This window comes from Narcine bancroftii, chromosome 5 (assembly GCF_036971445.1).
Source record: "Narcine bancroftii isolate sNarBan1 chromosome 5, sNarBan1.hap1, whole genome shotgun sequence".
NCBI classification, from domain to species: domain Eukaryota; kingdom Metazoa; phylum Chordata; class Chondrichthyes; order Torpediniformes; family Narcinidae; genus Narcine; species Narcine bancroftii.
In genome coordinates this window covers 174,161,915-174,184,728 of record NC_091473.1, presented here as the reverse complement: position 1 = coordinate 174,184,728, position 22,814 = coordinate 174,161,915, and the positions used below count along the sequence as shown (strand labels likewise).

General features: G+C 40.3%; 1 protein-coding gene across 3 annotated transcripts in view; it reads left to right on the top strand.

The window, feature by feature from the left end:
• The window catches only part of cfap92 (cilia and flagella associated protein 92 (putative)), a 159,126-nt gene that overhangs the window by 61,519 nt on the left and 74,793 nt on the right, over positions 1-22,814 (top strand). For all 3 annotated transcript variants that reach the window (XM_069939814.1, XM_069939815.1, XM_069939816.1), the window contains exon 7: positions 14,550-14,653. In XM_069939814.1, coding sequence (XP_069795915.1) covers positions 14,550-14,653 — 104 coding nt within the window. The remainder of the gene's footprint in view (positions 1-14,549; positions 14,654-22,814) is intronic.

The following is a 22,814-nucleotide window of genomic DNA, read 5'->3' as shown; positions in this document are numbered from 1 at the left end:
AGGTAATAGAACAAACTTTTAAACTGCATTATCTTCCAGAAATTTTTTCCATGGCGATAATTAGTTATTCCTAAAAAAACATAGAGATCCATTAAAACCAGCTTCATATAGACCCATATCGTTATTAAATGTTGATTATGAAATTATAGCAAAAATGTTAGTGAATAGGATTAATGATTATCTTCCTGAATTAATAAATATGGACCAGACAGGTTTTGTTAAAAATAGACAAACTTTGGAAAATATAGAAAGGTTATTAAGTATAATTCATTTAGCGCAGAGGAAAAAAAGATTTGAGTGTAATAGTGGCTTTAGATGCAGAAAAAACTTTTGACAGGTTAAAATGGGATTTTTAATTTAAGGTTTTGAGTAAATTTGGTTTTAGTTTGAATTTCAAAAATTGGATTAAGGCATTATAAAGAAATCCTGAAGCTAAGGTAATAACAAATGGACATATGTCTCAATCTTTTAATTTAAATAGATCAAGTGGACAAGGATGTCCTTTATCAATAATTTTGTTTGCTTTAGATATAGAGCCACTTGCACAAAAGATTCGAGATGATCGACTGTGGAAAGGATTTATAATAAACCAGACTGCACATAAAATTAGTTTATTTGTTGACGATGTATTAGTTTATTTAACTCAACCATGATTATCATTACCAAGACTCTATAGTCAGTTGTTAGAATATGGGAAAGCTTCAGGATATAAAATAGGATAAAAGTGAAGTAATGGAATTGGTACAAGGAGACTATTCACAGTGTCAAAAAGAAGTTCAATTTAAGTGGACAGATAAGATTAAATATTTAGGAATACATATTGATAATAATTCAAGTTTAAAGTAAATTAAATTATATCCCAATATTTAAGAAGATAGATGAAGATTTAAATTTGTGAATTTGTATACCTCAAATTTTTTTTCAAGATTTAAATAAGCAAGTTTAGAACTTTCTTTGAAAAGGAAAAATGGTAAGAAAGTCGTTAGAAAAGTTAATATGGAAATATGAATTAGGAGGATTATAACTTCCCAGTTTCAAGAATTATTATTAGGCAGCACAATTAAAATTTTTAGTTTCTTTGTTTGTAAAAACTAAATAATTTTGGGTGGAAATTGAATTAAATAAAATTGGATAGATTATATCAGAAGAGCTTTTTACAAATGGGAACCAAAATTATAATGGATAAAGATGCTCAGATATTAAAGCATTTGCTTAATATTTGGAATAAAGTTGTTAGAAATTGATAGAAATATTCTCTCATTAAAAAGGTTATTAATTAATCCTCTCTTAATTTTCTCAAAATATAATTTTAAAAAAATATTTGGAATAATAAAGGAATCTGAAAATTGGGAGATTGATGTCATTTGATCAATTAAAATTTAAATATGATATTCCTCATAATATGTTCTTTTGTTATTTTCAATTAAGAGCCTATTTTAGAGAAATTAGGATCTGATAGGTTTTTTAAATATCTTACAAGTTTAGAACAAGTTATAGTTGATGGAATGACCAAACAATGTATTTCAATAGCATATATGTTGTTACAGGAACAAATACCTAAAGTAGGTTTGTTTAATTCAAAAGAAAGATGGGAACAAGATTTAAATATAACAATAGATCAGCAGGTCTGGCATGATTTATGTAAAAAAGTTATGTCTAATACAATTAATGTAAGATATAGATTGCTCCCTTATAATTTTTTACATCAATTGTATATTATGCCTCAGAAATTAAAAAGATGGAGATTGAATGCATCAGGTCAATGTTTTAGATGCGGAAAATAAGTTGGAACTTTTTTTCACTCTTCTACATGGTCTTGTTTGAAGGTTAATTCTTTTGGGGTTTCTGTTAGTAAGTTTCTACAGTGAACTACTTGTGTTGCTCTTGTGTTAAATCCTGAACTATTATTGCTAGGAAATTTTGAAAGTATTACTCCTAAATTACCTTTGTCAGATTCTCAATTGAAATTTGTTGTTGGCTTTAGTAATAGCAAGGAAATGTATCACTGTTACATAGAAATCTGATGTTTCATTACCATTAGAAAGATGGCATACAGAGATTCAAAGTTGTATTCCTTTAGAAAAAATTACATAATTTAAGGGGTAAATATTGTGTATTTCTACAAATTTGGAGTCCGTATGATAGAATAATGAGATTAAAATTATAATTTTTTAAATTTTTAATTCTCCTGACCAGTGAAATTTTCCCTAATAATTTTTGGAATGATATTTTTTGGAATCCTTCAGTGTTATCTGAAGCAATCCAAGTTAATATATTATGCATTTTACAATATATTTAGATTAGTTATTGGGACTAGGTTAGGTTGGGGGGTAGGGTTTTTTTTTAGTTTTTAGTTTTTTTCCTTTTCTTTTTCAACATATATTTGCAAACATTACTATTGTTTGTTATAATTATCATATTTATGTTGATTTAAATAAAATATTAAAAAAAAGATATGTCATTATACCAATCACCAAGAGATGGTTTAATGATGGATGAGATTGGGAGCTGAATGTCCAAGGATACACAGTGTATAGGAAAGATAGGCAGGTAGCTGAGAAGAACTGCAAAATAAGGTGAAGGTATGGAAGAAGTGGCATGGCCTGGTCTGCTGTGGTTGGACCTCTGCTGTGGGGATGAGGCTCATTGATGTGCTGCCGGTAGCTGAGGAAGAGATACCGTGTCCAGAGCAGGCGGCGTATGCCTGGCTAGCTGTTTTGTGAAGGATGTGTCCAGGATTCTGGAGTGGGTGTGTCATGTGCCTGACCTGGAGGTTTGGGAGTTTGTGCCATCTTGGAGTTCGGGGCCTTGCGGTGGATGGTGGGGTCGGAGAGGAGGCTGTGGGGGTCTCTCTACTGTTATGGTGCCAAAGCTGATGGGGCTGTATGGACTTGTGAACTGTATAACAGTTCTTCTTTTCAAGCCACTGGACTTTTTAAAATCTAAGTCTCTAAAATGTGATTGTCTCCACTGCCTATTGTCTAGTTTTTTTTATTTTTCACTGTATTGTTAGCATTTTTCTTTTACTCATTATGTAGTTTTGTGTAGGTGTGTTTTAGTTTTATGTAGTTTTTATCTTTTGTCTGGAGTAGAAATGGCATCTTGTGTTGTCTGATGTGTAATCACAGTTATGTAGGTAGCATTGTGGTTTCTGAAGGACGTAATTTTGCTTTTAACTGTGTACTGGTTTTAAATGACAATAAAGACTACTAATACCTGGTGGCGTGGCCTGATGATAAGTAAGGATATTAAATCACTAGAAAGAAGGGACATGGGGTCAGAATTGGTAGAATCTTTATGGGTTGAGTAAAGAAATGGCAAGGATAAAAGGACCCTATTAACAGTTATATATAGGCCCTCAAACAGCAGCTGGAAAGTGGACTACGAGTTACAGCTGGAAATAGAAAAAGTGTGTCAGAAGAAAAATGCCATAATAATAATAATGGGGGATTTTAACATAAAAGGGGATTGTAAAAGTCAGAAAGGTACTGGATCTCAAGAGAGAGAGTGTGGAATACGTACGGGGTGGCTTTTTGGAACAGCTTGTCGATAAGCCCACTGAGGAATTAGCGGTTTTGGATTGAGTGATATGAAATGATCCTGAGACGATTAGGGAATTAAAGGTATTGGGACCCTTAGGAAGTAGTGATCATAACATGATTGAATTTAGTTTCAAATTTAAAAAGAAAAAGATGATATCAGGTATGTCAATATTTCAGTGGAACAATATACCATTGTATGAGAGGAACTGGCCCAAGTTGACTTGAAAAGTAAGCTAGATGGAGGGATGTCAGAGCAGAATTGGATGGTATTTCTACAAGAAATAAAGGAAGTGCATGATAGATATAATCCATGAAAAAATAAAATTATGAATGGGAAAAATGGCACAAATATGGCTAACAAGAGAGGTTAAGGCTAAAATAAAAGCAAAGGGGAGGGCATACAAGGAAGAAAAATTAGTGGGAAAAACAGAGGACTGGGAATTTTTTAAAAACTTACAGAAAGAGACAGTCATTGGGAAAGAATAGATGAATCGCGAAAAGAAGTTGGAAAATAACATACAAAAGGATATTAAGAGTTTTTAAAAAAAAATATGAAGAATGAAAGAGACACGGCTAGGTATAGGGCTGATTGAAAATTATGCTGGAGAAATTATAATAGGTAACAAAGAGATAACAGAGGAACTAAATGAGTATTTTGTATCACTCTTCACTGAGAAAGACAATAACAATATACCTGATAATCAGAGGGATCAAGGAATAGAATTAAGTAGAGTCAAGATTACTAGAGAGATAGTGTTTAGTAAAATAAATGGACGAAAGATCATTAAGTTTCCTGGACTGAATGAGGTGTACCCACAGGTTCTGAATGAGGTGGCTTTAGAGACTGTGGAGGCATTTGAAATGATTTTCCAGAAATCAATAGACCTTGGCATGGTTCCAGAGAATTGGAAGATTACAAATGTTGTTCTGCTGTTTAAGAAAGGAGGGAGGCAGAAAAAAGGAAATTATAGGCCTATAAGTCTGATGTTGGTAGCTGGAAAGTTATTGGAGTCGATCCTCAAGAGAAGATTCTGCTTGATTGGAATTTTTTGAGGAATCTCAAGTAGTATGGACAAGGGAGAGGCTGTGGATGTTGTGCATTTGGATTTTCAAAAGGCCTTCGATAAGATGACGCATCAGAGGCTGCTTAATAAGATGAGAGCCCATGGAATTACAGGAAAGATATTAGATTGGGTGGAGCATTGACTCATAGGCAGAAAGCAAAGGGTGGGAATAAAGGGATTCTGTTCTGGCTGGTTGCTGGTTACTAGTAGTGTTCTGAAGGGGTCGGCATTGGAGCTACTTTTTTTTTTACAATATGATGATTTAGATTATGGATTGAATAGTTTTGTGGCTAAATTTGCAGATAGTGGTGGAGTAGGAAGTGTTGAAGAAACCAAAAGGTTGCAGAGAGACTTGGACAGCTTAGGAGAGTGGGCAGAGAAATGGCAGATGAGATCCAGTGTTGAGAAATGTAAGCTTAACCCAAATGGAGAGGGGAGATGTGGTTGTCCGACAAGGGATAAAGGACAACTCAGGAGGGGAAGGGGAGATTGGGGATAAAGAAGATATAAATAGGAGAATAAGGAAAATGTTGGATGTTGTAGGAATGTTGTCTTATAAAGAGTTGAAAATAAGAAAACAGAAATGGAAAAGGAGGAAAGGTAATGATGGAAAAACGGAAGGAGAAAATAAACAAAGTATAAAATGGCTACGCTGAACTATATGACTTTAAATATTAATGGAATACATAACCAAATTAAAAGGAAGAAACTACTAAATTTACTGAAAAAGGAAAAAATTGATATAGCATTTGTCCAAGAAACACACTTAACTGAATTGGAGCACAAGAAATTAAAGAGAGATTGGGTAGGACATGTAACAGCAGCATCATATAATTCAAAAGCAAGAGGAGTGGCTATATTAATTAGTAAAAATGTGCCATTTAAAATAGAAGAGGAAATAATAGATCCAGCAGGGAGATATGTAATGATAAAATGTCAGATATATTTGGAGTTTTGGAATCTACTTAATGTATATTCACCTAACAAAGAAGATCAAAAGTTTATGCAAGATATCTTTTTGAAGGTAGCTAATACGCAAGGGAACATACTAATAGGAGGGGATTTCAACCTGAATTTGGATCCAAATATGGATAAAACGGGGAAAAAAATTAACAGGAAGAACAAAGTAACCAAATTTATAATTAAATCAATGCAAGAAATGAAACTTTTGGATATATGGAGGAAACAAAACCCAAAAGAAAAGGAATACTCATACTACTCGGCCAGACATAAAACATACTCAAGAATAGACCTATTTTTGTTATCAGCTAGTATGCAGGATAGAGTAAGAAAAACAGAATATAAAGCGAGAATACTATCGGACCATTCACCCTTAATATTGACAGTAAAGCTAGAGGACATCCCTCCAAGAATGTATAGATGGAGATTAAACCCCATGCTACTTAAAAGACGGGATTTTAGAGAATTTATTGAAAAACAATTAAAAATGTATTTTGAAGTAAATACGGAATCAGTGGAAGATAAGTTTATACTATGGGACGCAATGAAAGCATTCATTAGAGGGCAAATAATAAGCTATGTAACCAAGATGAAGAAGGACTATAATCAGGAAACAGAGCAGTTGGAAAGGGAAATAGTAAACATAGAAAAAAATTAGCAATGAAGGAAGATACAACTAAAAGAAGAGAATTGGCGGATAAAAAAATAAAATATGAAACATTACAAACATATAAGGTAGAGAAGAATATAATGAAGACAAAACAGAAATATTATGAACTAGGGGAAAAAACGCACAAAATCCTAGCATGGCAGCTTAAGACAGAACAAGCTAAGAAAATGGTATTAGCATCAAGGAAAAAAGACAAACAAATTACATATAATCCAAAAGAAATTAAGGAAAACTTTAGAGAATTCTATGAACAATTATACCGAACTGAAAACGAAGGGAAAGAAGGGAAAATAGAGGAATTTTTGACTAAAATTGAACTACCAAAACTACAAATAGAGGAACAAAATAAATTAACAGAACATAACATATAACATAACATAATTACAGCACGGAAACAGGCCATTAGGCCCTTCTAGTCCGCACCGAACCAAACACCCCTTTCTAATCCCACCTCCCTGCACAATGCCCATAACCCTCCATCTTCCTCTCATCCATATACCTGTCCAACCTTTTCTTAAATAATACAATTGACTCCGCCGCCACTATTTCTCCCGGAAGATCATTCCACACAGCTACCACTCTCTGAGTAAAGAAGTTCCCCCTCATGTTACCTCTAAACCTCTGCCCCTTAATTCTTAACTCATGTCCTTTTGTTTTAAACCTTCCTCCTCTTAACGGAAATAGTCTATCCACATCCATTCTGTCTATCCCTTTCGTAATCTTAAATACTTCTATCAAATCCCCTCTCAACCTTCTACGCTCCAAAGAATAAAGACCCAATCTGTCCAATCTCTCCCCATACTCCAGATGCTTAAACCCAGGCAACATTCTGGTAAACCTTCTCTGCACTCTCTCCACTCTGTTTATATCCTTCCTATAATTAGGCGACCAGAACTGCACACAGAACTCCAAATTAGGCCGCACCAACGTCTTATACAATCTCAACATCACCTCCCAACTCCTATATTCCATGCAATGATTGATAAAGGCCAGCATACTAAAAGCCTTCTTCACCACCCTATTCACGTGAGTTTCTACCTTCAGGGAACGATGTACCGTCACTCCTAAATCTTTCTGCTCTTCTGTATTCCTCAATGCTCTCCCATTTACCACATATGTCCTATTCTGATTCTTCTTACCAAAATGAAGCACCTCACACTTGTCAGCATTAAATTCCATCTGCCATTTTTCAGCCCACTTTTCTAAGCAGCCCAAATCCCTCTGCAATCCTTGAAAACCATTTGGAATAGTAGAAATACAAGAGATAATAAAAAAATTACCAAATAATAAGACACCAGGAGAGGATGGATTTCCAATAGAATTCTACAAAACATTTAAAGACTTATTAATACCGCCCCTCCTGGATGTAATCAACCAGATTGATGAAACACAAAGCTTACCAGATTCATGTAAAACAGCAATAATTACAGTAATACTAAAACAAGGGAAAGATCCACTCTTACCAGCATCATATAGACCAATATCTTTGCTAAACACAGACTATAAGATAATAGCTAAACTATTAGCAAACAGATTAGCAGAACAGGTACCGAAAATGGTAAATTTAGACCAAACTGGATTTATCAAATAAAGACGCACAACAGACAATATTTGTAAATTTATTAACTTAATTCATGCAGTAGAAGGAAATAAAGCACCTGCAGTAGCAGTTGCTTTAGACGCAGAGAAGGCCTTCGACAGAGTAGAATAGAATTATTTGTTCAAAGTATTGCAAAAATTCAGTTTACCGGAGAAGTATATTAATTGGATTAAAGCATTATATAAGGGACCATTAGCGAAAGTGACAGTAAATGGACATGTATCAAAGCAATTTAACTTAAGCAGGTCAACGCGGCAGGGATGCCCACTATCACCTTTATTGTTTGCGCTAGCTATAGAACCACTAGCAGAATTGATAAGAATAGATAATAATATAAAAGGAATAAAAATAAAAGACAGGGAATATAAAATCAGTCTATTTGCGGATGATGTTATAGTGTACTTAACAGAACCAGAACTATCAATAAAAGAATTATATAAGAAATTGAAGGAATATGGAGAAGTGTCGGGTTACAAGATAAACGTAAATAAAAGTGAAGCAATGCCTATGAATAATGCGGATTTCTCAAAATTTAAGAAGGAATCTCCATTCAGATGGCAAATGCAGGCAATAAGATACCTAGTTGTACAAATAAACAAAAATCTAGGCCAATTATATAAACTCAATTATAATCCACTAATGAAAAAATTACAGGACGATTTAGAGCATTGGAAAGATCTACCACTAACACTGATAGGAAGGATAAACTGTATTAAAATGAACATTTTTCCGAGGATATTATACTTATTTCAGGCACTGCCAATACAACTGACAGAAAAATTCTTCAAAGAGTTAAAGAAAATAATAAGGAAATTTTTATGGAGAGGGGGGAAACCGAGGATAGCACTAGATAAATTGACAGAATGGTATAAACAAGGAGGCTTACAATTGCCAAACTTTAAAAATTATTATAGAGCCGCACAATTAAGATACCTATCAGATTTTTATCAAACAAGGGAAAAACCAGACTGGACGAGATTAGAATTAGATAAAATAGGGGAAAAGATACCTGAACACATATTATATAAATGGGACGAAAAATTGGTACAACATAGAACTTCTCCAGTATTACATCATCTCCTCAATATTTGGAAGAAGATCCATGTAGAAAGAAATAAAACAAATTATCAATTACCAAAACTAATATTGACGCAAAATAAGCTACTCCCTTTTACAATAGACAACCTTTCCTTTAGAGAATGGGAAAAAAAAGGGATTAAAAGAATAGAAAATTGTTTTTCAGGAAGAAGATTCTTATCCTTTGAACAAATGAGAGATAAGTACAATATAACTGGAGATACAGCGCTGGCATATTACCAACTGAGATCCTACTTGAAGGATAAATTAGGAAGCAATCTGAGTTTACCAGAGGGAAGTAACCTTGAATATGTGATTACAGATACAATGTTAATCAAAAGATTTATAACAAATATGTATATTAAACTGCAAGAAAAGGAGAATGAGGAAACAAATGGTAAAACTAAACAAAAATGGGAACAAGATTTAAATATAAAGATAAAAAAGGAAACATGGGAGAAATTATGTTCTGGAACGATGAGAAATACAATAAATACGAGGCTACGTATGATACAATATAATTGGTTACACAGACTATACATTACACCGCAAAAGTTAAATAAATGGGACCCAACAGTTTCTGATAGATGTTTTCGATGTAAAAAAGAAATGGGAACGACAATTCATGCAATCTGGACATGTGAGAGAGTAGAAAAATTTTGGGATGATCTCAATCAGATATTAAATAAAATAACAGAAAACAATATACCAAAGAATCCAGAGATCTTTCTCCTAAGTAACATAAAAAACAAAGAATTTGGAATTGATTTGGAGGATGCACAAAAAAGATTTGTTAAGATAGCCCTAGCCGTAGCAAAAAAATGTATTATGTCAACCTGGAAATTGGAAGATAATCTGAAAATACAACAATGGTATATAGAAATGAATAAATGTATTCCATTAGAAAAAATAACATATAGTTTAAGAAATAATATTGAAATATTCGAACAAGTATGGGAGCCTTACATTAAATACAATAGCGAAAACCTACCGGGGACAAACATTACCTAAGTTGATGGAAGGAGAAGGAAAGAAAAGAATGGACTCTGTAGAATTTCTGGTGTATCTTTGTTGAATGACAACATTGTCTGACTAAATTAATGCAACCTAGATTGTATACCTAAAATGGATGAGAGGGGGGGGTGGGGGGGGGGGTGGCTTGGGAGGAGGGAGGGGGGGGGGAGAAAATGTCACTGTAAATGTGTGAAAAAGAAAAAGGGTATATCATGGCTATTGTGATTTATGGTGTGAAAAATAAAAAATTAAAAAAAAAAGAGAAATGTAAGCTTGTGCATTTTGGAAGAGGAAATAAACAGGCAGATTATTATTTGGATGGAGAGAAAATTCAAAATTCGGATGTACAAAGGGACTTTGGGGTCCTCGTACTGGATAACCTAAAGGTTAACTACCAAGTTGGATCGGCAGTAAAGAAAGCAAATGCCATGTTGGTATTCATTTCAAGGGGAATAGTGTATAAGAGTAAAGAGGTGTTGATGAGGCTCTATGGTGGGGTCACTGATGAGACCTCATTTGGAGTACTCTGTGCAGTTTTGGGCCCCTTAGAAGGAATGTAATGATATTGGATTTACCGGGATGATTCCTGGAATTCAAGGGCTAACATATGAAGAATGTTTGTTGGCTTTTGGACTGTATTCATTGGAGTATAGAAGAATGAGAGGAGATCTCGACAAGAATTGGACAGAATAGATGTGAATAAGATGTTTCCCCTACCTTGACTCAATAATGCTTTCAGATAATGAATTCTCCCGCATCCTGCCAGAGTTCCCCTCAATAGTGGTGCCACAGTTCTCCGCAGCTTAGCCAAAGCGCGGGGGGTAAGGCACCATGTTCTGATCAAGAGGGGGGTGGTCCCCCTCCATTCCACACCAGGGCATGCTGACTTCCTCCTGAAAAGTTCAGCTTAGCAAAGGAGTGTTCAAGAAAATGGAGGAGCTAGGGATTGTGCAGCTCTCCGACCGTCTCTGGGTCTCCCCCACCATATGGTGCCAAGAACAGCGGTGGCGGGTGGGGGGGGGGTGGAGGCCATGTGGCGACGAGGCCATCACGTCCAACAGATATCCTATGCCCCATATTCAAAACTTCGCCGCCAACTTGCACAGGTGTTTTTCAAGGCAGACCTTATCTAGAGGTATCACCAAATCCCAGTTCATCCCCAGGATGTCCCCAAGACTGTGATTATAACCCCCTTTGGCTTGTTTGAATTCCTCCGCATGCCCTTTTGTCTGAAAAAATGCAGCACAAATTTTCCAGCAGCTGATGGATGCAGTGGGCTGGGACCTCCCATTTGTGTTCATCTATTTGGATGATATCCTCATCGCCAGCCCCCACAGCTGCAAAGACCATGCCGGCGACCTGAGACAACTGTGCACCCAGTTGAGTGAGTTCGGGTTGACAATTAACCCTGCAAAATGGCAATTCAGCCTGGACACTATTATATTTCTGGGGTACAGAATAAACAAACATGGGGCAACACCCCTTCCTGAAAAGGTCGAGGCGGTCCAGCACTTCGCCAAACCACGTACAGTAAAAGGGCTACAGGAATTTACCGGTATGATGAACTTTTACCACAGATTCCTACTGGCAGTGGCACACATAATGCACCTCCTTTTCATGCCGATGGTGGGCAAGTCAAAGGACATTACCTGGGACGATGAGTCTTCGAGGGCATTCCAGAATGCCAAAGATGCGCTGGCCAACACCACCCTCCTGGTACACCCCAGATGAGAGGTACCTACCGATCTAACTGTTGACGCCTCCAGCACAACGGTAGGAGGCGTGCTGGAACAGCTCATTGAAGGCCAGTGGCAAGCCCTGGCCTTTTTAAGCAGGCACCTTCCCCACCCCCAGAGCTCAAATACAGAGCTTTCGACCAAGAGCTATTGGCACTGTACCTGGTGGTAAGACATTTCTGGTACTTTTTAGAGAGTGGGCAATTTAAGGACTTCACCGATCACAAACTGCTGATCTTCACCTTCCATAAGGATCAGACCTATGGTTGGCCCGACAACAGAGATACTTGTCCGAATTTACCATGGACATTGCTCTGTCACACCCTGTGATCGAGTCGGTTCATGCCCTGTCCCAGGGGGTCGATTACGTGGCCCTTGCCAAAGCGCAGCAGTAGGACCCTGAGATCCCCGCGTATAGGACAGCCATCTCTGGTCTCAGGGTGGAAGACGTCCCTGTCGGCCCAGGTAACCTGACGCTGCTGTGTGATGTCTCCACTGGCATCCCTTGCCCCTTCGTCTCAGCCACATGGAGGTGCAAAGTTTCTGATGCCATACATAAACTGCCACATCCTGCAAACCGAGCCACAGTCAAGGTGGTGGCTAGTTTGTCTGATATGACCTCCATAAGCAGGTCAGCCAGTGGGCCAAGACCTGCACAAACTGCCAGTCCTCAAAAGTACAGACTCACACAAAAGCACCCACACAGACCTTTGAACCAGCATGGCACAGGTTCAACCACGTACATATAGATATAGTAGGGCCGCTACCTATTTCCCATGGGACAAGATACCTGCTGACCATGATTGACTGTTCCACGAGGTGGCTAATGCCACCCAAGAAGCCTGTGCCAGGGCACTCATCGACATATGCGTGTCCAGATTCAGGGTCCCAGAGGTCCTAATCTCAGACAGGGGGGCACAATTTACCTCTGGGCAGCGCTGGCTAATTTCCTGGGGACATAGCTCCACCACACACAATGTACCACCTTCAAGCCAATAGATTGGTGGAGTGGTTTCATAGGCACCTGAAGGCAGCCTTGTGGGTCTGGCTCAAGGGTCCCAACTGGGTGGACAAACATCTTTGGGTCCTGGGGATTCACACTCTGCTGAAGGAAGACTTCAATGCCTCAACAATGGAGATGATCTAGGGTGCACCCTTAATCATTCCAGAGGAGTTCCTGGCCCCCAGAAAACACCCGGAAGACCCCACGGCTATTATTGAGAACTTGTGACGGAAACTGGAGTCCCTGGTCCCGCAACAACACCTACCATGTGGCCAGTCCAAATATGACATCCCTAGGGGCTTAAAGACTTGTCAGTATGTGTTTGTGCGAAGGGGCACACACCGGCCACCCTTACAACGGTCTTACAGGGTCATTAGGGACAATGGGTTCACTTTTGTCCTTGATATTAAGCAGTAAGGAAGAGACCTTTACCGTTGACCGCCTGAAACCAGCATATCTGGACTGTAATCAGCCGGTCTCCACTCCTTCCCCGCTATGCAAGGGCAGACCACCTAAGTCAATAGACACTGACCTGATCGCCGGTTGGGTGGGGGGCGGGTTGTATAGCGTCCCGCGCATGAAGACACGGATTGGCCCACAAGATGTCTGTCGAACGCAGCAACCTCATGGACCTGGAGGTGGTACTGGCTGTCATCCCAGGTGACCTCCCGCACAATGGGAAGATGGGAACTGTGGCAGGAATGTCAGCCAATCCCAGGCCGATGCTCCCATGATGTGGGGCCCTGACATCAGCACCTGGTGGCCATATAAACGTGATGCCCAGTGCAATAAACCAGTCTTGACTTCAAGGCTTTGGAGTGTGTGTCGTTCTTCTCCACGCCCGCGTAATGTGAACACCATAAGGGATTGTTTAGGGACATCTGAGAAGAGTAGCTTGTAACCTTCAGAGGTCTAAAGGGGCAAGAGAAAAAAGTAAAGTTTAATTAAATACTTGAAAGACAAAATTAATTAAAAAGTTAAGTCAGCAGTGCGAGCTAAAATTCGGGATGTTATATCAGGGCAAACAAAAGCTGGGTGGCCTCAAGATCAAGTTTAAAGCCAATATGGAGTTTTGTTGTAATAAGAGGGCATCAGTAGAATACAATATCAATATGGGAGAAGCATGACATGGCCAATAGGGTGAGCATTGGAAAGAGCAAATTACAAGCATACTACTCTTCTATCTTTGACATAACACTCATTCTTCTTTGTCTCCAAAAGAGCATTTTTTAAAATGGTCCACTCCCCCATGCCCTCGACAAACCACAGTTTCTGGCGTATTTATTTCTAAAGTTTTGTGATGTATCTCATGAGATGTTTGATTCTCCCCGCAATAGTTGGTGTGTGGAGACCCCATGATTTTGGAAGAATTTGCTCCTGTCAATTTGCGCTTCAATGTGCTCCAGCTCCTTGTAACCAGATGCTACTTTTCACCAGGCAAAATCCACATTTGTTCTCTTCAAAAACCTCCTCACTGACTCACTTTTCCTTTTGTCAGAAGGTGGTGTGGCTAGTTTCAGTATTGTAGTCAATTGTATATGGAGGATTGAAACCTATAAAAGCTGTGGTAAATTGGATGCCAATTGTATTTGGGCTGAAACTGTATTCAGATGTTCAAGTTACATTTAAGGTGCATTTATTTGTATAAAACAAATGCTTTAATTAAGTTTAACCCTGACTTCTGATAACTTTAATTTTTGTGGTATTCTGTTTAATGAATGTAGAAGTTTGTTTCTAAAGTCTGTTGTGGACAATAGCTAACTGCATAAGTCTGAACAAAATAGTTTAAAATATATGGCAAAAACATCATAACTACAAATAAATCATGTTGTCATGTACAGGATTTAAATAATTTTGCCCATATGTTGTTTTCTCAATGACAGGAAAACGTGTGCAAAGCCAAATAAACCAATCAAAATACAGGGTGCAAAAAAGCATTTATCAGTTCAGATATCGAAAAAGGGAAGTTCTCACAAAGTCAGAGCAGGTATGTAAAAATAAATTTTAGTTTTCAACTGCAGAATGCTAAGTTTTCAGGAGTGATTTTTTCATCTCCCAGGAGAAAGCAGACAAGAGAACGATGGCTACTGTGTGGCCTCGGAAAAGTCCCATTTCACCTTTTGAGTCGGTGGATTTTGGCAACTTGAGGCATGCTGCCAGCATGTTATTGGATTGTTATAAAATTAAGCAAGGCTCTGGAGTCTTGAGTATCATTTTGAAGGTGAGAGGTGGACAAAGCAGGGAAGGAACACCTCTGTGTCTTTGAGGAGGATTTCAAGATTTTCAGATGCAGTCATGGAGGCTCACAGTAAAACAATGGTTCTCTTTCCAACAGCCGGTTCACAGGCACCAATAAAAGATTGGTATGCAGGCCTGGGGAGAAGTAGAATAATGTGATTAATATTTCAACAGGATCTGGAAAGAAACAATGATTTTTCTAAGAATGCCAAGCTGTGACACTTTTTCATATCTTGCCTATTTTCTACAGTTATCTAGAATTGTATCTTTGCCTTACCATTACTGATCCTTCTCCTCTTTGCTATGGTTCCAAAGTAGTCAATTGCTGATAGGGAAGATACAACTATCAACATCATTGGAAGTCTCACAGTATTTGAAGGCTTATACAATCCACTCAGTAAGAACACTCATTACTTAACCCCTAGATATGATTTTAACAGAATTTGGATTTGATTGCCTTCCATAAATCATTAGCCCAAGGATTGCCTTTAACTTTGAATAGCCATTCTTATGTATGTGCAGGTTTTAAGGAGAAATACATAAGGAAGCTTCTTTCAAAGAAGAGATTGATGTAAGGCAGCGAAGAGACATTTTATGGGCAGTGTGAAAAAGGGATAATCACCATTATTGCATGCTGTTACGAGCCCCGAGGACCCCAAAACCCAACAGCAATAGATATTCACCAAGACAAATGGCTACTTAAACAAAAGTTGCTTCTTGAAACATGAAAACTGGATCACATTTTAATTTATCACTGTTAACTAACTTAACAACTCCCTTCTAATTCTAAGCGCACGTGTATGTAATGTGTGTGTGTGTAAGTTCAGAAAAGTTATTTGATTCACAGTCCAATCTCACTTCTCATTCCTCCAAGTTTACTGGTTGCAGGCAATTCTTATATTGTGCACAGATTTTAACATTTATGAAGTTCACCATGCTTTGGTACTTGAAAGGTAAATGGTTACCTCTCAGGAAGGTTCTCATTGGTTTTCAGAGAGAGATTTGTTGTTCGCTGGACACCCACAACTGATACCTTTTAATCAGCCACTTCAGTGTCTTGCTGAAGAAATTGTCCCATTAGGGTTTTCCAGGTGATAACCTCTTTCTTTCAGGTCACCACAGAGTTTCTTTTTGTTTCTCTTATTTCAAGTGAAACATTAGGCAGCCAGTCCTCTCCTCTTGCATGAACCACAAGGGCTTTGACCAGGCTGAACTAAGCACTCACAACCCGTCTTCAAAATAAGGATTTTCCTCAAGCTTGCCAGCTTGTCATGTTGCAGTCCTAACTGTTCTCTCTCTCTCTCTCTCTCTCTATCTCTCTCTCTCTCTCTCTCTCTCTCTCCCCTCTCTCTCTCTCACACACACACACACACACACACACACACACACACACACACACACACACACACACACACACACAGAGAAAAGCCTATTTGACTCCCTCTCAGCTTGCAAAAACCACCTAACCCTCTTAGAACAGCAAACAACACTCCCAGACAGCCTGCAGCTCCGGAACTAATCCTCTGTTCTTTCATCTGTTGCTTTTCCAAACAACAATCCATTAGTGAAGTCTCCTGGGCACTCTCCAAAGTTTTTGCAAAGGCTCTTGGAGCCAGTCTGTATTTTAAATTAGATCTGTTTTGAAGTGTTTGTATATGACCTACACTTTAAAAAAACCTGCCACACTTTATTTCCCAAAAACCTATCTATAATCTGTCACAATGCCTACAAATTGCTTGTTTTCAGTTCCATTTCAGCTAAGGACTATCACCAACATAACTGACTTGACATTCAGCAGAAAAGCATGCATGGTTGAAGTGGAGGGGAGGGATGGGAGAAGCCACAGTAGAAAATAAATTATACTGGTGCATTATAGATGCTCAGAAAATTTCATATAAACAGGAATTTGACTGCATGAAGGCAGTTCCATTGTATTAAGAGTTGCATTTAATGTCATTGAGCATTAAATTTTCAAATCCTTTTAAAAATTAAATTAAATTAAAAAAAAAATTATACATGCAGTTTGGTAACAGGCCATTTTGGCCCATGAGCCCGTCCGTGCTACCCAATTACACCAAATTGACCTACAACTCCTGGTACATTTTAAACAGTGGGAGCAAACCAACAGAGACATGGGGAGAATATGCCAACTCCTTACAGACAGCATGGGATTCAAACCCAGGTCCCAATTGCTGGCATTGTAATAGTGTTGCACTAACCACTTCCCTAACTGTGCCACCTAGTATGGATACCCAGTGTGGATAACACTGTGGATACTTGCAACTTGTTAAGCCTACCTTATTGCTTCTCATTGTAAAGATAACGATGACTAAGGAAGGTAAATGAGAAAATGGGCAGTTCTCTGACATCTTCTAGTCTAAATGGACTGCATGCTGATTTAGGTTGGAGATGGTCCCTTTGATAGCTTGAATAAAAGTAAAGAAGTTTTAGACATTGGAGTGTGAACTGCAGACTTTCTTCCTTGCCTTAATGCATTCAGCTGTTGCTATCTAGAAAAATGAAGTTTTGTGTGCTTTTCTACTCAAAACTGACAAGTGTGTTGTTCTGGACCGAGACAAAACAATGATTATTTGTGATTAGGAAATAATTCCTCTGACGCTGACAGCAAAATGAGCAAATTTAATTATTGCTTTACTCCTTCTCTTTAACAATCTATAACTTTACTCATGACATCAATACTGAATGACAAGTACAAGTATGAGCTGCTTATCATTCACGATATGTTCTGTGAAATTGGGTGTTATGCAATGTGGACGTTACTGGAACACCATTTTACTGTATATGCTTAGCAAAGGTATATGGGATACTAAACTTGCGCTAAATTAAGCTGTTTAATTTTTTTCCACTGTTATGTAAACACTTTCTTAGCCAATATCACACACAATTTAACAAAGAGGATCAGGGTCATCCGTGTCACTGTTCTCAACTTGCTCGTAGTGTTCGACTGGAAGAGTTTCAGGTTCATTGATGAACTGTCTCTGTAATGCCTGAAGGACCTGGCTGAGGCTCTTCTTGGGGAAGTGATGTTTGCCAAGTTTGCTTTTTCTTTTCTTCATGAATTTCTTTAAATGCAGCAAACACTGCATGAGCATTCCTCTATCAGTGAAAAGAGTTTAGTGTTTGGAACCATCTCTTCAGCACTCTTCAGCAAGCTATTAAGATCTGCAAAGAATTTGGCTAACTCTTTAAGAGTGAACCTCTTCTGTACCTGTTCTCCTTCTGCAGTTTCCTTTTCCCTTGCCTCATTAGCTATTCGCTCTTGCTCTAGCTCCAGCAACTATTCATTTGTTAGTTCCTCAGGAACCACCTCTACGAGTTCTTCAATGTCCTCATCATCTATGTCTAGGTTCAGGTTATTGTTTACCATGTCAACAACAGCTCTATTAACCCTTGCAATCTCATCATCTTTTTCAAATCCCTTAAAGTCATGCACATATTGCTTCAGTATTTTTTTCCATATGCCATTCAGGCACTCTTTGGTCACATCATCCCAGGCCCAAGCAAGGTTCTTTATGCAGTGGAAAATGTCGTACTCCTTCCAGAACTGCATTAGTGTCTTGCCAGTGTCATCAGTGACTGCAACAGCCTGAGCAAAGGTCCTCCTCATGTAGCAGGCCTTGAATGCTGCAGTAACCCCTTGGTCCATTGCTGGATTAAAAAGGTGGTGTTTAGTGGAAGGAACACCACTTTGATGATGAAAGGGGGATGTCCTGGGGCATTCTCTGCAATTACCAAAATCTTGAAAGGTGTGTCTTCTTCCAAGCACTACTTCTCCATTTCACTGACATAGCAATTGAGAAGGGCATTGTGAAACAGCATTTGTGTCATCCAGGACTTTTTATTGCTGTTGTAATAAATTGGTACGCTGTGTTAATCTTCTTGAAAGCCTTGGGGTTTTCACTATGCCAAATAAGAAATGGCTTTAACTTGTAGCCAGCAACATTGCCTTGTATCAACACTGTCACTCTGTCTTTAAAAGCCTTAAAGCCTGGCATTGACTTGGTCTCCTTGTGGATGAGGGTCCTTTCAGGCATTCACTTCCAGAATAAGAATGTTTTATCCATATTAAAAATTTGCTGGGGCAAATAACCTCCCTCTACAATTAGTTTACCTAAGGTTTCAACAAATTCTCCTGTTGCCTTCGCATCAGCACTGGGAGACTCACCACTTACTGTGATAGTACAGATTCTATCACCAATGTGTATATGTACATATGTAGTGTAGGATGACTGTGATTGGCTGAGAGTGTAGCCAGTCAGACTGGCAGGTCTTAAAGGGTGGCTCCTTGCCAGACCAGGTCATTCTGGACTGGTTGACCTACATGTGATACGCTCCAGACTTCTAGTTAATAAAAGCCTTGGTTTGGATCAAGCCTTTGATTCTTTCGACGTGCTCTACACTCACTTTTACATTTTGCAGCGAAAAATATTGTTTGAAATGCCTGAACCACCCAGAGCGAGCGCTAAACTCGATATCTTAGTCTGATCCTCATTTTCTTTAAGCATCCGGAACAAGCTTCATGCCTTAGCAGTGATCGTCAATGTGCTGAGAGTGACTTGCTTCTGTGATTGGTCCACGTCATTAATAATTTCTCCATATCTGATGTAGATCCCTCTTGCATTTTTGTTAGCCTTGTAGCTTTCAATGGAGCTGATCCTTTAACGGTTTGGCAATTTTTTTTTGTTTGTTTTTGAGGATCGTCGTGATTGTCGGGTGCGACATTGATACACTTGATCAATAACTCCAAAGCTGTTGAGTGAGGAATGATAGTGAGGAATTACCAGGGAACAAGTCACCAGTGGGGGACGGGCCAGCTATCCATTGGCAGTTACATATTCATATCCACCTCAACCACCACCTCTTTTAAAACAAAAAACCCACCCAGATAAAAGTTCTAGAGGCTCAACTGGTCGGGTGGTCTCCTTTGCCATGTGACTGGCGCAGTTCCGCCGGTGGTATAATGGTCAGCTCCATTGCCAGTCATGTGTCCTGAGGCTGGAGAGAGAGGGCTGGCTCCATCGAAGGTAGGGCTGGCTCCATCAGATGTGAGGCTTGGTTGTAAGTGGGGGCAGTCGTGGTGGTTGGAGCAGCTGGAGCAGGGACCGGGGTGTATGACATAGTGGGTGGGGGTGGGTCGCTGACCTGCACAGAGTCCCTGACGGGAGCAGTATAGGTGTAGGTAGGACCTGGGTTGAAGGAGGTGGGGAGTGGGCAAGGTTCTCCAGCATGCGCCAGGTCCCGGTCAGAGACCATGTCCTCGTGTCCATCTGGGTACACCACATAGACATTCTGAGAGTTGGTATGCAGGAGTTGCACCTCATTGACCAGTGGGTCGGACTTGTGACCCCTCGCATGTTTCCTCTGCAAGACGGGTTCCAGGGATGAGAGCCAGGGTGGCAGTGTGGTTCTGGTCACGACATCCTGGGGAAGGAAAAGATGTGTTCATGTGCAGTTGTATTAGTAGCGGAGCATAACAGAGATCGGATGGCATGGAGAGTTTCTGGCATGATTTCCTGCCAATGGGACACTTTCAGGCCTTTTGATTTAAGAGCCAGAAGGACAGCTTTCCAAACTGGCATTTTCTCTCTCTCTCTACCTGGCTGTTCCCCCCCAGGGGTTGTAACTGGTCATCCTACTAGTGGCAATGCCTCTAGCCAACAGGTACTGCCACAGTTCATCACTCATAAAAGAAGACCCCTGATCACTTCGGATGTAATTCTGGTTCCTGAAGAGGGTAAATATGCGCCTTTATGATGGTGGCTCAGGTCATGTTGGGACAGGTGATGGCAAAGGGGTACCTGGAGTACTCGTTAATGACGTTCAAGAAGTATGCATTCCTGTTGAACAAGGGCAGGGGCTCCTTGAAATCAATGCTGAGTCATTCAAAGGGGCATGTGGCCTTTGTGAGGTGCGACTTGTTGGGCGTGGAAGAACTGCAGTTTGCATTCCACACAGACCTGATAGTGTCTGGTCAACCACCTGGCATCCTCTATGGAGTAGAGAAGGTTCCGGGCTTTCCCAAAGTGGAACAATCTCGTGACTCCAGGGTGGCAAGGTCGTCGTAGAGGGACTGGAGGTGGCCGAGATGCGCGCTAGCGCATGTCCCCCAGAATAGGACGTCTGGGGGTCGTTGAGCTTGCCTGGCTGGTATAGGATCTCGTAGTTGTAGGTGGAGAGCTCGATTCTTCAGCTCAGGATTTTATCAGTTTTGATCTTATCCTGCAATTTGTAATTGAACATGAACACAATGGCTCATTGGTCCGTTAGCAGGGTAAATCTCTTCCCTGTCAGGTAATGATGCCAGTGGTGAACTGCTTCAATGATGGCCTGTGCCTCCTTCTCGACAGAGGAGTGTTGTGTCTCAGGTCTGTGAAGGGTACGAGATAGAAAGGCTACTGGCCTGCCTGCCTGGTTGAGAATGGCGGCCAGCATGAAGTCAGAGGCATCGCTTTCCACCTGAAACAGGATGAATTCATCCACGCCATGCATCATGGCTTTGGTGATGCCTCTCTTGATCTGGGTGAAGGCTGTCCGGGATTCTGCCAATAAGGGAAGGTTGTGGATCTTACTCGGGGGTAGGCTTTATCGGCATAGTTGGGCACCCATCGGCCATCATAGGAAAAGAACCCCAGGCACCTTTTTAGTGCCTTGAGGTTGTGCGGGATCAGGAGTTCCATAAGGGGACGCATACGGTCAGGATCGGGGGCGATGATACCATGTGCCACGACGCATCCAAGGAGGGCCAGGCGAGTTGTGCTAAACACACACTTGTCCTCGTTGGAGGTCAAATTGAGAGACTTGGCAGTGTGGAGGAATATGGCAAGGTGCACGTCGTGGTCCTGCTGGTCCTGGCTGCAGAGGGTGACATTGTCTAGGTAGGGAAACGTGGCCGTCAGTTTGTGTGTGTCCACCATCCGATCCATTTCCCTCTGAAATACGGAGACACCATTGGTGACTCCGAAGGGTACCAGGAGGAAGCGGTAGAGCCTGCCATCTGCTTTGAACACGGTATACTGGTGGTCTCCTAGGTGTAGGGGGAGTTGGTCGTACACCAAGTTTAGATCAATGGTGAACATTCTGTACTGGGTGATCTTGTTGACCATGTCAGCGATCTGGGGAAGTGGGTATGTGTCAAGCTGTGTGAAGTGGTTGATCGTTTGGCTAGAGTCGATCACCATATGGGGTTTACTTCTACCTCTGACCACCACAACTTGGGCTCTCCATGGGCTGGAGCTGGGCACTAGACCCTCCCCCGCCAGGAGTCACTGTAGCATCCGCTCTAGTCTCTATGAACTTACTGTCTGGGGTTCTCAAACAGCAATGGTGGAGGTATGCGGAGGTTGGAGAGACTGCAGGTGGGGGCTGGTTGTGGGGTGTCCGTGAGCTGGGGATTATATACAGGGATGGGTGGTTGAGCCGCCCTGTACGCCATCGCGACACTCCTGAACTGGCTTTGGAAGTCCAGGCCCAGCCGCAGAGCTGAGGCATTGACAGTAAATGGAAATTGTCATAATGTTTACCCAACACTGTTAATGACACAATACAATACCCATGGATCTCGACAGATTGGTCCTTTGCAGCCATTGATATCGTGCCTCTTGTTGGTCTGATGGGGAGAGAGAGTTTGTGAACAGTGGATGAAGCTTTCAGTGCTTCCACTGTTGAACAGGCAGTTAGTTCGTTTCCCATTTACCTCAATCTCCATCATTGAGTGGGTGATCGGGTGAGGGCTACCCTGATCCAAGATGATGGACGCTAGTACCAGGTTGCCATAACTGTTGGAGGGGGAGCCGGTTTGGTAAGATGGCGGCCCCCAGTCGACCACACAATGACATAGAGAGAGGTGGATGAAGAAGGCAGAAGTGACATTGTCCACGATGGCGGAAGTG